The 15,327-nt window shown below is 44.7% G+C and overlaps 1 protein-coding gene across 3 annotated transcripts in view; it reads right to left on the bottom strand.

Annotated features, from left to right (window-relative positions):
• Positions 1 to 8,494: 8,494 nt before the first annotated feature.
• Positions 8,495 to 15,327, bottom strand: part of Eogt (EGF domain specific O-linked N-acetylglucosamine transferase) — a 34,573-nt gene continuing 27,740 nt past the window's right edge. For 2 of the 3 annotated variants that reach the window (XM_037203938.1, XM_028855489.2), the window contains 3 exons: positions 12,298 to 12,417; positions 11,134 to 11,236; positions 8,495 to 10,646 (listed from right to left, as the gene is read on the bottom strand). In XM_037203938.1, the coding sequence (XP_037059833.1) occupies positions 10,500 to 10,646; positions 11,134 to 11,236; positions 12,298 to 12,417 (370 nt within the window). In that variant the 3' untranslated portion in view covers positions 8,495 to 10,499. Of the gene's footprint in view, positions 10,647 to 11,133; positions 11,237 to 12,297; positions 12,418 to 12,585; positions 14,380 to 15,327 lie in introns of those variants that run through there. The other variant, XM_037203939.1, reaches the window with a different exon arrangement.

Raw genomic sequence — 15,327 nt, forward strand, 5'->3', positions numbered from 1 at the left:
ATTACTCCAAGGTTAAAAGTCTATGTCTATGTCTACTTCTGCATCTGCAGCTCTGCATCTATAACTGTGGCGGCTGGAGGGAGGGCCCAGTGATTAACAGCACTTACTGCTCTTGCAGAGGACTGCATTTTGATTCCTGCACTCATGCGGCAGCTCACAACCATCGGTAACTTCACTTCCAGGAATCCGATGTCCGATGTCCTCTTCCAGTCTCCAAGGGCTGCTTCTTACAGGGGCGCTTTCTTACCCGAGGTCCCCTCTTCCCAGAGGACTTCAGCTTGTGTCAAGTCGACATAAAATGAGCCAGCTCCTCCAGCTTCTTGGAGCTCTCATCTTTCCTTCCCAGGTCGCAAATTGTTTGGCTTGCTGTTTGAGAAAACTTCAAGTAGGCAAGTACACACACACATGCACATGAAAATAATTTATATATATATATATAAATGCATGTGTATATATATGTACACATGTATATGTATTTTTTTCTTTAAAGATTTTGGGATATTCCCCAGAAGAAAACTCTTCCCATCAGGGCTACTTGGTGACTATTTTACATATCTGGACTGTGAATTTACATATATGTGGATATTTACATATTTTACAATTAGTCACTTAATTATAAGCTCAATAAGCCTAAGTATAACCTAAATACCGGTCTCTACTCTTTGTTTTCCATTTGTTTGTTTGTTTGTTTGCTTGGTTAGTTCGTCAATTGTTTAATATATTCATGTAGCCCAAGCTAGCCTTGGAGTCTTGGCACGCGTTACAGTTAGCTCCCAAGTGCTGGGAGTCACCTTCTGAGTTCTCTATCCCAGACTCTGAATCACATCTCATGGTTATGATGGATTCCTACACTCCACAGCACTCAGCTGTTTATCTTTCCATATCCTTATTACGTCATCAGCGGGCGACTGCGTCCCAGCCTAGAAGCTGGACGTGCACCCCCTCGCTCTCTCGCTGCATCTTTCTCTGCTCTTGGTCTCTCTCTCTGTCCTATCCCCTCTTCTCTCTAATAAAGCCCATTCTAACTCTGGTAACCATGGCTCGTGACTCTTCCACCGCTGACCAAACCAGAGCTATGGACCCTTTCACTTACCCCACCTATACTTCCTGCCTTGCTACTGGCCAGTCAGTGTTTTATTAAACCAGTGTACAAAAGCATTAGAGCACTGGCTGCTCATCCAGAGGTGCTGAGTTCAATTCCCAACAACCACATGGTGGCTTACAAGATCTATAATGAGATCTGGTGCCCTCTGCTGGCATGCAAGCATACATGCAGATGTAACACTGTATATGTAATAAATAAATAAATCTTTTTTTAAAAAAAAAAAAAGCATTATCCCATAACACACAGCTGTGAAGGAGTGGGCACCTCAGGAAGAGGCAGAGTACAGTCTCTTTCACATCTGCGGAGGAGTGAGCACCTCTTTCTGGTGTTATTTTGTTCCTTTGCCATCCAGATTTATTATTTGCACCAAGAAGCATCCACCATAAAACTTTTCTTTCCGGTACTCTGTTATTTGAATTGCAAAAACAAGGCAATCCCAGAATACAGCATCAAGTAAAAGGTAAATATGATAAGTTTACAGAGCGACTTCGGCCGGGAATTGATTTGCATAGAGATGCCTGACAGGACAAAGCAGAGACCAGAGGAGCTCCATCATCAAATCTTCTAGTCTTACAGGAAAGCAGAAGTGGTGACACCCTCATAAACTGAAGGAGGAAACCCTCAGTCCCGCTTCCAGGAACCCATCCATAAACACTTCTCAAAGCGCCGCGTTTCAATTCCCTCCTTGAACGCTGGAGAATATGACCCGGAATTTTAAAAAATGATACATAGAAGAAGATATTTTTCTGGGGCATTTACATTTTTCTATCATTGAGGAAGTGCTCCAGCTGTGAATTGGGACTGGCTTTCCTTTTCAGCCATTCCCCACCTGCCTTTCCAGTCTGCAGGTTTTCAGGGGTGGAGTGAGGCCTTCTCTTCAGTTTTCCCTTTTGCTCCTCGACTGGCTTTCAAATGCTAATACTGGCCTTTGGTTGCCTTGCCTTGGGTCTGTTCAATGCAGCCCTTGTCCGCAGCCCTCGTTCTAGCCTGTCATCTGCCTTATTTACATGTCTATACCACTTTAGCTTTGGGTTTGCTTCTGGGACTTGCGAGAGTCACCTTTAACTCCATCTCCTACAGGCTGATTGTCTTTTAGCGGATGCTCATCAAATCAGCCTAATTTCACTGGCTAACACTGTACCCAGCTTAGATCTCTGCCCAAGACTGAGCACGATTCAAATTCATTTCAGGGCCTTGCAATTTCGTTTACAGATTTCTCAGGATGTTACCCTTTCCTTTTTTTTAACCCACGCTAGTCTTGCTGATTGAGTCACCCAATGGCACTGTGGCTAGAGCAATCTAGATGGCGTTAAATGTGGAGTGAGACAACCCTGACCCTACACCTGCAATTTCGGTCAGTCTCTGTTTCATGGTGTGTTTTGGCGGTAACACTTCCAGGGCTGACGATGCTGTGATCAGTGGGTGGTTTTGTTTGTTTGGATTGCCCAGTTTATAATCTGGAAATACCAATGGCCTCATGGGTACTTGACAAGTGGCTTATAATTGACCCCATACAAAGGATGCACAGATCCTGGATTTTGCCGAAGGACTTTAGCAATCTCTTGGTCAAATGAAAAGCACACACAGCAGAAGCTACGTATTACTCTTTCATCCTACAGCCTCCATAGTAGCCAGGTCTTGGCCCAGCTATGTATCCTCACTCTATCAACAAAGACCAGATAGCACAACTGAGTTAATTCAACCAACACCACGCAGCAGAGAGTGCAGTGATAGTCAGTCAGCAAAGCCTTGCAAGCATGAAAACCCAAATTTGATCCTCGGAATCCACCTGAAAGCTGGACAAGCGTGGCAGCATACTCGGAATCCCTACACTGGAAAGATGGAGACAAGCAGATGCCTGGGGCTCACTGGCTAGCCAGCCTCACCTAATTGATGCACTCCAAGTTCAGAGAGACACCCTGTCTCAAAAGTGTGTGTGGCAATGGAGCGGGGGCGTGGCATTGCTGAGGAACAACATCTAAAGTGCTCTGGCTTCCATACACATATGCACACATGTGCACACCCACCAACACATATACATATATGTGCACATACACATACAAACATGTATATGTATATACTAAGGTACAACTGACTGGAGCAACTTCACGCTGAAGGCACCACCTGGTGTCCTCTTGCCCAGAAGGAAGTTGTGTTGCCTGTCCAAGGGGATCCTCACAATACCATATTTGTGTCTCCTGAGATAATGATCCCATGGTTAAATAATGTGTGCTGTGCATAGTACAGCTTCCTGCTCACAATTCAACATACAACTAGTATGTCAAAGGTACCGAGAAGCCCAAGATGAAGTCTATTTAACTTGACTTGAGGTATCATTTCCCAGACAACTCACTGGTTAACATATCATCCTGTTGACACCCAGTGGGAGGTACCTTGCCATGGGCTGCCTTGTTCCCAGGAGCTTGCCAATATCTCCTAAGCCAGCAGCCCCAACTCACTCTAAATCAGAAACACCTGGGGACATTTAACAAACTGCACAACTAGACTGTGCCCTAGAAATTTTGTTTGGCCAGGCCTGGGAAGAGGTCCTTAGAGCAGAACTGAAATGGTCCGCAGGTGCTGTGCCTCCAAATAACAATAAATCCACGAGTCACAACATAATATTAGCATTTGCTGAACAAGGCTGTGTAGCAGCAACAAATGAGCATGGATTTATTTCCTTTTTACCTCCTTAAATCCATCCTGCCTAATACATATCAGCACTAGTTTACAAGTAAGAAAAGCAAAGCTCCAGTGATAGCGAGATGGCTCAGGGGTTAAGAACGTGTACTACTGCTGTTGGGGAGGATCCTAGGTTCCCAGACCCATGTCCTACAGCTCACAATTTAACTCCAGCTCCAAGAGATACAATGCCCTCTTCTGGCCTCCATAGGCACTGCACTCTTGTGCACAACCTCACTCTATCCTATGCACTTGGCTGAAATTAGTATCAGCTGTCAAATTGACACTGTCTGGGTCTTCTAAGAGTCTCAAATGAGGGGTTTGCCCAGATTGGATTGGCCTGTGGCCATATCTGTGAGGAAATTTTCTGGATTAATGGCTGATGTGAGAGGACCCATTGTGAATAGCATCAACTGGAAGTAGGTAGCTGTGGGCTGTATAAGAAAGCTGGTTGAGCATGAATCAGAAAATGAGCCAACAAAGCAGGATTCCTCCATGGTTCTCTTCTCTAAATTCCTGTCAGAACTTTTTGCCCAGATTAATCTCAATGATGGATTGTCATCTGGGAGTGTAAGCCAAATAGACCCTTTCTTCCCCAAGTTGCTTTTGGTTGTAGGTTTTTTGTTTCTTGTTTTTGTTTGTTTTGTTTTGTTTCTCCCACTGCAACAGAAAGCAAACTAGAACACACATAATTTTTAAAAAAATATTTTTTATCCAAAACTCCAAAGGGTTGGACAACCAAGGTCACAAAGTATCTCATCTCCTAGAAGCTTGAGACCTTCTGAGTTGTGTGTCCATGCTAGTGGTGGATAAATAATGCTCCTGAAGGGCATCCTGGGGTCAGATAGGAAACAAAACCATTAAAGAATGAAAAAACACCATGAAAGACCACTACTGTGTCTTTCAATCCCCTAAGCTGGAGCACAAAGTTGTGAAGATTAAAAGCACTTTGTAAGGGTTACCGGTCCTCGTCAACATGATGGGATATAGGACCACCACAGAAACTCAGGTGTGGATATGTCTACAAGAGCATTTCCAGAAAGATTTACCTGAGGAGGGAACTGGCCTGAATGTGGGTGGAGTCCCCAACTTAATAAAAGGGAGAAAGCAGGTGAGTATCTCTCCTTCCTGACTGGGGACACAGTATGACCAGCAGCCACCTCATGTTCCTGCCTTCTCTGCTGTGATGAAGTGTGTCCCCAAACTGTCTCAGAAAACAGGCCCCTCCTCCCTTAATTTGTTGTTGAGGATCTTGTCACAGCAGTGACGCAAAAAACTAACACACACTTAGAACTGCATTAGGTCCCACCCATGTGGGCTCAATACTAACACCCGCCTCACTAAACCGCATTCCTTAATGTTCTATAATTCTTGGGTTTCTGGCCATCAGTGAACTAATCAGAATTCTGTCCCAACAAAATAATAGCAGTGAGGCCCATGATAAAACCAACACAAGAATTTAGCTTCAAGGCGGAACTGAAATGTTACCATGCTACATTCAGACTATCAGATCCCAGCAGAACTCCCAGGCTTTCCAGCATGCATCCTGCCCAACAGCTTCTGTCACTAGAACTATCTTGCAGGCCACCAAGCACTTGCTGTTTCACAAGATGAGGTATTACCCAGGATGCAGATGCTGGCTGCAGCAAAGACATCCCCTGTCATCCTGAAAGCTGTCCCAGTGACTGCAGGTGCCCTCACTGAAGGAATGGAATCCACCACCACCTCCATCACCACAACCATCCCACCCCACCCTCACCACCACTACCACCACCACCACCCTGTAGTGGCAGTCAGGCCTTCCTTCAGGCTCAGAAGCCTAGAGTGAAGGATGAGAGTCTCGCTAGCAGTACAGGCCCCAGAGGCCATTTGGAAGGGCTTGACTGCCACCTCGTGGCCACTAGGTACACCGGCCCACAGAGAGTAAGAACAAACAGTAAATTGCTCACATCAGCCTCTTTTTGGCTAAGAATGATAACTGCATCTTTTGATGTGTCCTAGAGAGGAGTGGTCTTCGAGTGTTCTGGCAACATCCCATGCTTGAGAAGGATTGGCATGTTGTTGTTAGTGGTGTTTTTTAGGACAGAGTCTCATGCCCCTCAGACTGGCTTCAAAGTCAGTAGCTGAAACCGACTGTAAACTTCTGAGGCTCTTGGCTACAACTTCTGAAATTATAGCTATTTATCATCACACCTGAGACAAACCCTCTACCAACTGAGTTCCTTCCCTATCCCCAGAGGTTCATTTTAAATAATTGGTTCCATTCCAAGACAATTGTGATGGCTCACCATCATTACCATATCTGGATTGGGAATAACCATGAACATACATACACCTGTGGTTGTGTCTACGAGGGTGTTTCCAGGCAGGTTTAACTGAGCTATGAAGATCCACCCTGAAAGTGGGCACCACCCTTCCATGGACTGGGGGTCCTGGGCGGAGTATAAAGGAGAAAACTCGCTGAGCCCTGAGCAGCAGCCCTCATACTGCTTCATGACCAGGGATACAACGCAACCAGCTGCCTCAGACTCCCGAGGCCGTGACTTGCCAGCCATGATGGATGCATGCTTGAAATCTGGGCCAAAAGAAATCTTTTCTTCCCTCCTTTCTTAAGTGGCCTTTGTAGGGTATTTTGACACAGTAACGAGAAAAGCAGCAAATGCAACAATCACACCTGAGCTGATTGACACGCTTCCAGTTGAAAAACATTTTTCTATTTTCTCTGCATTGTCTATATGTCAAAGAAAACTACTTGATGGCTCACAGATTGAGAGCACTGGCTGCTCTTCCAGAGGTCCTGAGTTCAATTCCCAGCCACCATACGGTGACTCACAGCCATCTGTAATGAGATCTGGTGCCCTCTTTCATGTGCAGGGACATATGCAGACAGAACACTGTGTACATAATGAATAAACCTTCAGAAAACTACTTGATAATTATAAGAAACCTTAGGACATTTTTTCCATTCTCTGTGTTCCCCATTAACTTTTCCCTCCCTCCCTCCTTACCTACCTTACATGTAAGCATCCCTAGTTTAATCCCTTCACAAAGAAACCTCTACATTCAACTGCCTGTTGCTGGCCAAGTGGTTTTGGGAACACGTCTTCTCCTCTCTGCTCTGTTTCAACATTTGGGAGAATGATCTTTTGGCTTTAGAAAGAGTGTAGGAATAGAGAATTAACTAGTAATACTCAACAGAGCTCCAGTATGGTCCCTACCCTAGAAATTACCCCCTAAAATAAGAACTATCCTTACCCTTGACGATCTACAGTTGGAAGTTCATGATATTATCTATCTGAGTTCTTTTTTAAACAAATAAAAATGAAATCGGCATGTAATGAAGACTCTAAACTCAAACGTCCAGTGGGCAGGAAGTTGATGGGAGAACGGAACCAGCCCCCACACTGCCCTCCCTGACAGTGTCAGCTGTGCTGTGTGTCTTGCCTTCAGACAGGCTCTCAGCCTCCAGGTTGTAGGGGACGCTGATGGATCCCAGAAGCATGTTCTTCTAATAACTGTCCCCCAGCTGGAGGAATTGCCCTGGTCAAGGTTCTCCTATTCTCCTCCTCTTTGGCTCCAACCTGGATGGCGACACCTCCTCCCTCTATTGGGACTTCTCTGAAAGATCCTATGTTCTACCATGTCCCTGAAGACCTTCTACTTAATTCCAGGTGATGTCTCCCCCTGCCCAGTCCCTGCCTTTTCTGGACTCCATGCTTCCTCACCTGTGTTGACCATGAGAATCCATACACAATAAACCATCATCTTGTGACCCTTCATCCCAGAGTCTGTGATCCAGAGAACGTGACCTAAGACATCTACCTATTACCTGCTCTCACCATAACATCAAGAGTCACCCTCTCCAAGGGAAAGCCAGGTCTTTACTCCTTTGTATAGATGCATTCAGAATGAATGAAAAGACAAGAGCCTTACCCTCAACATGTGGCATTATCCTTTAAGTGACCTCTGACTCCTCTGTCACACCAACTACACTGGCTGTTCCTCCAACTCAACACACATGCTTCTGCCTCGGAACTTTATTTAGTACTTGCTGTTGTGTATTTTTGGTTCGCTCTTTGTCAGATCATCAACCAACCTCCATCCCCCGCCTCCTTCTAGTCTTCTAGACTCAACTGTCACCTCCTCAATGAGAACCCTATACTTGAGCATGCAAACGTCCACTCAAGCCCAGACTCCACACCCCTTTCTTACTTTGGCTTTCTCCACAACAGCTTGCTCCAGGGTCTGGAACACTGCCCTTTTCTACATCAATATTTCTTAGTGCCCATCTCCTCTACCAGAGCCTAAGTTCCTGGAACCTAAGCTGTCTTCCCAGAGGCTGTAAGCGTGACAGGTACACCGTGGAGGCTGGCTCGGTGTGGACTGCATGGGCAAGCAAATGCAATGCAGACGTGGCTGTGGAATGACAAGGCCTGGAACCTTTGGGGACATCACTGAATAGCATCTGGCTTGCTCTTGAAATCAGGAGCCACCGTCCTCCCATCATTTTGGAAAGGCTTGTGCAGGGCCACATTTGTGGAGGCATCAGATAAAACAACTGCTAACTAAATGTAAGGTCATTTTTGATTGCACTGAACCCTTCATCAGTGAGCTAATTACTTTTTTAAATCATGGACAAGCTATCAGATTTTTTTTTTTAAAGCAAAGGATGTGACATTCAGACACAGAAAACCCTGAAGACGTTCGGATATTTAAATGAAATATAGAAAGCTTTATTCCAAAGCCAGGCATCTCCTTACAGACTTAATAAAAAAGAGCTATGTCTACATTTTAAATTTTACAACAATTTGAAGACCTTCTGCTCCCACACAAAAAAATTGATAAAAGTCCCATAACTAATTAATTAAATGACTTTCTTATTTATATAAAGTATATTCCGTCTAAATGCAAAATCTTCAGATATATTTTACTATGAAACTGTTCTCAGTCACTGAGTCCCAGGTAGTCTGTGGAAGCTTAGGTCCTGTGCTGCTTGAAGTGAGGTAAGAGGATGAAACGGCTTTCTGCTTTCCGGAGGCAGTCTTCGGATGTTTATCCTTGATGACGTGGGCAACACGCTCCTCCCACCCCTTTCCTACAGAACACCCCCCCTTCCTGCTGCTCACTTGGGACTCTGCACAGAGAACAACAGCCACCCGTCACCTAACAGTTCCTAATGTTACAATTCTTTCCAAACAATCTTAACACCCATCAGAAGTCTTGCCTATCACGCGCCTGTTTTCTCTAACGATATTTTAATAAATACAGTGTACAGCTCTGTTACCAAGCCCTGAAAGCAAAAGTCAGCAAACTTCTGAGGAGGTGCAGTTACCAACATTGTTTTTTTTTTTTGGGGGGGGGTGTCACTTCTCTAAAATTTAAAAATAAAATCCTTTGGGGGCAATTTGTTTAATCCACTGTAAAAACTAAAAGTAGTGTCTACGTCAGGTGACTCAAATGTTAGTAAGATGCAAACATCACACTGTACAGTAGAACAAACCCATGGTTTCTGACTGCCGAGCTGGATGCTCACCAACAGGGTGATGTGAAGCCATTCAAGGAAAAGCCTGCTCTTCAGCCATCCCATTTACTCAGGGCCACTTTCTTAGGGCTTTTCGTTCTGATTGGGTAATTCACAGCTCTACTATTTTTTCAATGGCCTTACTTTTTTCTTTAATAGGGAAAGAGTCTCTTCGTGTAGCCACCTTGCAGTTTTTACAAATATTAGGGTTACTTTCACTCTGCCAGAGGGAGGTGCACACAGCTGTATGTGCTTATAAATGCTTGCCTGATGGAAACTACCACTTCATGTCAAGTCAACATGAATTTTCTCATGGCTGATGGGTCTGCAGAGATGGTACTGTAGAAAGGTCTGATGAGTTCTTATTAACACTGCCATTACATTTGGGGAGAACATGATTGGAATGAGATATGTGAACACAAATTAATACAACAGCTTGATTTATTCAGGTTCTTGGTGCACATAACCTGGAGCTGACTAAACACTGATCTATAACACAGTCTTATAGCTTGGTCCTGAGAATCACAGACTTATGCTGGTGTGTGGATGTGCGTGTGCGTTGAGCACGTGTGTTGCTAGGGATTGAACCCAGGGCCCCATACATGCAAGGCCAGCATTCTACACTAAGTCATGTCCCCAGGCCCTAGAACCATAATTATAAAATAGACAATGGCAAATACAAAATCAGTTTTGAATTCATCCAAGTACATAAACAACAAGGTGGAACACTCTGAAATTACAATCATATTATAGTTAACAAACACACTTATAAATTCTAAAGCTGCTTCAGTTGACAACTTTGGTATCCCGACAGGAAAGCTCTATTACACCAGTGGGCACCGGCCCAACGTTGAACTATAAAAGTAACTTTTTTCAGTGCAAAATACTATTGCTATCGGCAAATAGCAACAACATGATAAACACATGGAAGACTTAAAAACGAAATATCCTGAACGTATGTTTTCATGTAGAAAAAGTAATTTTGTAGCCAGGCACGGTGGTATATACCTGTAATCTGAGCACTCAGGAGGCTCAGAGGATCGTTAGTTCAAGGCCAGCCTGAGCTATAGTCGAAAGTCAAAAGTCATAGTTCATCTTACAGGAGGCTATGGCAGGCTGTTTTGCTCCTTTGACTGTGAATCTGGATGTGAGAGTGCTTAAACGCTCTCTTCTTGTAAACAGACAACATTTCTACAGTTCATCATGTTTCTTCTTAAATGGCCACTGTGGATGGCGCAGTACATGCTCTGCAGCCTGAAGGACAAGGTACATGAATTCTTCTACATCAAAAGAGTAGTTGGTAAACTTGGGGTGTTCGCCCAGAGTTGGATGGTGCCCCTGCAGAGACAAACCAGAACACATTCCCAAAGTCACTGAGGATACGTCTTCTCTACAGAAATGAAATCATTTTACTTTGACTAAGACAACTATTTTAACTCATGCTTTTCAACAGAGGCTGGCAAGCTTTTCCCACAGAGGTCCCAATAATGTTTTCAGTACTGTCAACCATCTGTTCTCAGTCACAGATGCTCTGCCAAGGAAATGCACAAGCAAGCCTAGACAATATGCAGACAAATGTGGCTGCTCTCAATAAAACTTTATTTACAAAAACAATTGATGGGCCAGGTTTATACCATAGAGCTACAGTTTGCTGACGGCTGCTATACATAATCTAATGTAAGCTGTTTTAGCAATATGGAGCTTTTCTCCAATTTACAAATATAAAGCACACCTCATTATTCAAGAGAAGAACAGTGTATCTTTGAGACTCAGAGATGGCTCTCATTTTAATAACTGGACTTCAAACCATTTGACTGAATGTTACCTTATCTTGAGGAAACACTTTGCTGGGCTTCCGCCAGGTGATGTAGTGGACGCCTCTGAGCCTGGCCAGGTCTAAGTAACATCGCTCATCTTCACAGTTGTACCTAAGGACACAGGGGTGTCACAACATGAGGCTTTTTTCCAGGAATTGCCCATTGTGTAACAATCTAGGGTGGGAAATCCATCCCCCAAATATGGTCTTACTAGAGGGTTTGTAAATAACAAAAAAGAGAGAGATAATTTACAAACATGCTCAGGGCTGGAAGCCATAGATCTGAGGTCTGTGGTAGCATACATAAGGCACTGGGTATCAAGCCCAGCACGGCAAAAACAATTTAAATGAGTATTCTCAGAGTCTTGCCTTAATTTTTAAAGAACAGAGTAAGGTCGAGGAGTGGGCACCTTATTCAATAGGTCCTCCTGCCTGTGAGCTGGAGACTATCTTATAAGATATTATCTTTACATATGTGGAAAATGGAGTTAGGGAGGTGACACATTCAAGGTTAAACAGCTGCTTAATGAAGGAAGCAAAATCCCACCCCAGGTCCCCTGGGCTCCAGTATCTCACTCGCATTCCCCGCCCTTTCTCCTTTCTTCCATCCGCCCCTCTCTTCCTCTAGGACAAACGAATTAAGACAGAAGTCCCAATCACCTCCTACCTCGCTAACAGCTCGAAAATGTCGTGCAGAGTGTTGGAAGCTTGTATCAACCTTTCCTTCAATGGTCTCCTTATGGATCCACCCCCCTCCCCATCTCTGCTTCATACACGCTGGGTAAGCAATCCACCTTTGCAGACGGTGCCTCTGCTATCCCCACCACCCCCGCCCGGTTCTCTTTCAGCATAGTAATTATACTGGTCACAGGGAGGGGAGTGCTCACAGTGTGAAAGGCACACAGTAGTGAACTCTGGGAAACTCTGGGAACTTGGGAAACCACAGACTCACATCTTGCGAATGGTACTGAGGCTACTGGGAAGGAGGGGATGTCTGCTTCCTAAGAGCGCTGGCAGACCTCAGACCCTTTAGCCTGAGGTTGCTTTCCTTTCCAGACACCACCATGATGTAGCTTGGCGGGAGTATATGAGGCTAGCTAGTGCCCACATTGAAACTTTTAGCTCGGAACCCGACTCGTGAGCTCTCCATGGAAAGCCGACACCTGTACTCACAGCTCGAATACAGCAGCCCAGTCTGGAAGAAAAAGTAAGTGGGTGAGGCCAGCTCCGTGCATGCCAATAAATATGTCCGTGTTGTGTGTGATCCTCAGCTGATCTAAAAACGCAAGTTCTCTGCAATATGGGACAACACAAGAGAGGCGAGACAAAGGCTGAGTTAGTTCATGATCCACTGTGACGGTATTTATACACTGTGTCACATTCCACATCTGGGCTGCGATGACGACGTCAGGTGCGCTCCAGTATTCAATAACTTAATTCATTCTTTGATAACTTAAGACATTCTTTAAGCACAAACTTTTATTTCTGTTTTTCAAGGGAACATTAATCAAAAAAGTCATGACACATGATATCAACATAATTACAAATATCGATAGAATTCAAATAAAAGGTACCATTCCAATGGGCAGATAATACTGCAGCACAGAGCTAGCGGGAAGCACCGCTCTTCCCTCTTCCTGGAAAAGGAAAATGAGCAAGTGCTGAAGAGATACCAGAATAGCCCAAGCTGAAAATGACTCCCATCAAGTAATAAAAGAACTTCTAAAAACATGAGAATGGGGGTGCTGGAGAGACGGCTCAGCAGTTCAGAGCACTGACTGCTCTTCCAGAGGGTCTGAGTTCAATTCTCAGCACCCTCACGGCAGTTCACAACCATCTGTAGCTTCAATGCGAGGGGATTGGAGACACTCTCCTGGCCCCCTCAGTCACAGCACACATGCGGTAGGCAGGCATACATGCAGGCAAAATGCCCACACACATGAAAGAAAATAATCACGTTAAAAAGAGAATAAATGACGTGACGTCACTCGATGCCACACACCTAAGATGGTCTCAGAGGCAACCAGCCATTGTCTGTCTTTGCAGGAGACTAAGATTTCACAGTTGTTCTTTTAAAGTCAAGATACCAGTGGAGTGCGAGCATAGGAAGCCATGTGGGGGGTGGGGGAGCTCCAGAGATGAACATAGGAGGGGTAACAGCAAAGAGACACTGTAGCATTCAGCTGACATGTGCTTCGTTCTGCCAAACAAGCCCACTCTGAAAAGCCCGTTACAAAACTGAGAGAGATGGGCGAATGTCAACGACCCATAAAAGGTCGCTGCATACCTCATCCCCACCTTCCTTCTTGCCCCCTCAGAGCCTGGCAAACTCTGATCTATGCCTGTAACACCAACAGATGCAAACATGTCCACTCAAAACCAGTCCACAGAAATGTACTGAAGTGAGGACTAAGAACTGGACTATGGGGGAGGAGGGACTGAATAATCATAGAAGAACAAGTGCTCCCAGCCCCACTGTATCCAAAGTCCAGAAGGATAAAGATCTAAGAAGGAAAGGAAAATTCTTTCTTAAATCAGCTTTTTAAAAAAATCAAAAACAAAACAAAGAAACAGAAAAGGAAGATAATCTTTCTGTGTGTCTCTCACCAGGAAAAAGTGTCTCCGTTTGCCCTGGAATGTGGACTGGTGCCAAGGTAAGGACGGTGTGATAGTTAATTCTGATTAATTTGACCCATTGGGGGATCACACAGAAAGGGCATCTCTGTGAAGAACTGTCTAGATTGGGTTGGCCGGTAGGTAGATTGTGAGGGTTTTGTTTTTTTTTTTTTAATTGGGTTAATTGTGGTGGGAAAACCCACCCTGAATATGGGTGGTGCCATTTCATGGCCAGGCCCAAGACTGAAGGAAAAGAGGAGAGTAAGCTGCGCATTGGCCTGCAGGTATGAATTCACTGCTCTCTGCTCTGAGACTGTGAATGTAATGTGACTAGCTACTACAAGTCCCTACACCTGGATTCCCTGAAATGATGGACTGTAGCCAGAATTATGAGCCAAATTAACTTTACTCCCTTAGGTTGTTTTTGCCAAGGTATTTTTACCACAGCAGTAGAAAAGGAAGGTAAGACAGATAACTTTGCTCAGGTAAACACAGGTAAACCCCTTGGACTTGCCAGCTGGAGAACCATCTTGGACTGGAAGTCACAGATGCCAATGTTAATCAGTTATTAATGATCACAGTAGACTGACAAGGTATGGATTTATTTTCCTTGCTTCACCGGGAAAATGTTCAGACAGCCTAGAAAGCAGGTAACGGCCCAGCATCAGAGGTGCCTCTCTGGCTCCTTCGGGTTGATGCCAGGCCTCCATCTTGGCCACACATGTCTTCGTGTGTCAATGGAAGAAGCCACCACAGCCCAGTGTACTGTGTAGAACGAGGGAGCATTACATCCTCAAAACACTGCTGCAGGTGTCAGGTGAGCGAAGGCCAGTGGAACATGGTAGCAAGCCTTAAAATGCAGGGGCTATCTCTCAGCTTCACACTTCTCCATTCTGTGTCTGAGGTCCTCAGCACAAGAGGCACACTGTCCGCCGCCATACCTGGATCTCAGCTTTGAAGCCCAGTGGCCAGCGCACAGTCATATCCTTAAGGATTCATCCCCTTAGGAAGTAGGAGCTGATGAATGAGGTGCAGCACTCCCAAACTTATGTAACTTCAGGAAGTGCCTCTATGGCAGGTACCCTCTGCAGGGTGTGTGTGTGTGTGTGTGTGTGTGTGTGTGTGTGTGTGTGTGATAGAAAAAAAACTATCACAGGAAGGTTGAGGAATAGACAGAAAACTTCACTTTTTTGTGGCTTTTCTTTGGGGCTTTCTTTTTGAATTTTTAAAATTAGATTTGTTCATTTTTTTTAAATGTGTGTGTTTGGCCAGCACCATGTGTGTTTGGTGCCCCCCAGAGGTCAGAAAGGGGCATTGGAACCTTTGGAATTGGAGTAAACAGCTGGTTCAATACCGTGTGAGTGCTGAGAACCAAGACCGGGTTTTTGGCTAGAGCAACAAGTGCTCTTAACCACTGACCATCTCTCCAGCCCCTTTTAATCTTTCTTACTCTACTAGATTTCTTTCTACCTGGAGACATACTGCGATTTACAGTGTGACTGCTCTCAAACCAACAGGAATTACTAGACAGCAGTGAGAAGCATGTTTTCTTTCTAAGCCTTTTGGTTCTACCAAAATTTAAAAAGA

The sequence above is a fragment of the Peromyscus leucopus genome, chromosome 3, assembly GCF_004664715.2.
Source record: "Peromyscus leucopus breed LL Stock chromosome 3, UCI_PerLeu_2.1, whole genome shotgun sequence".
NCBI lineage: Eukaryota > Metazoa > Chordata > Mammalia > Rodentia > Cricetidae > Peromyscus > Peromyscus leucopus.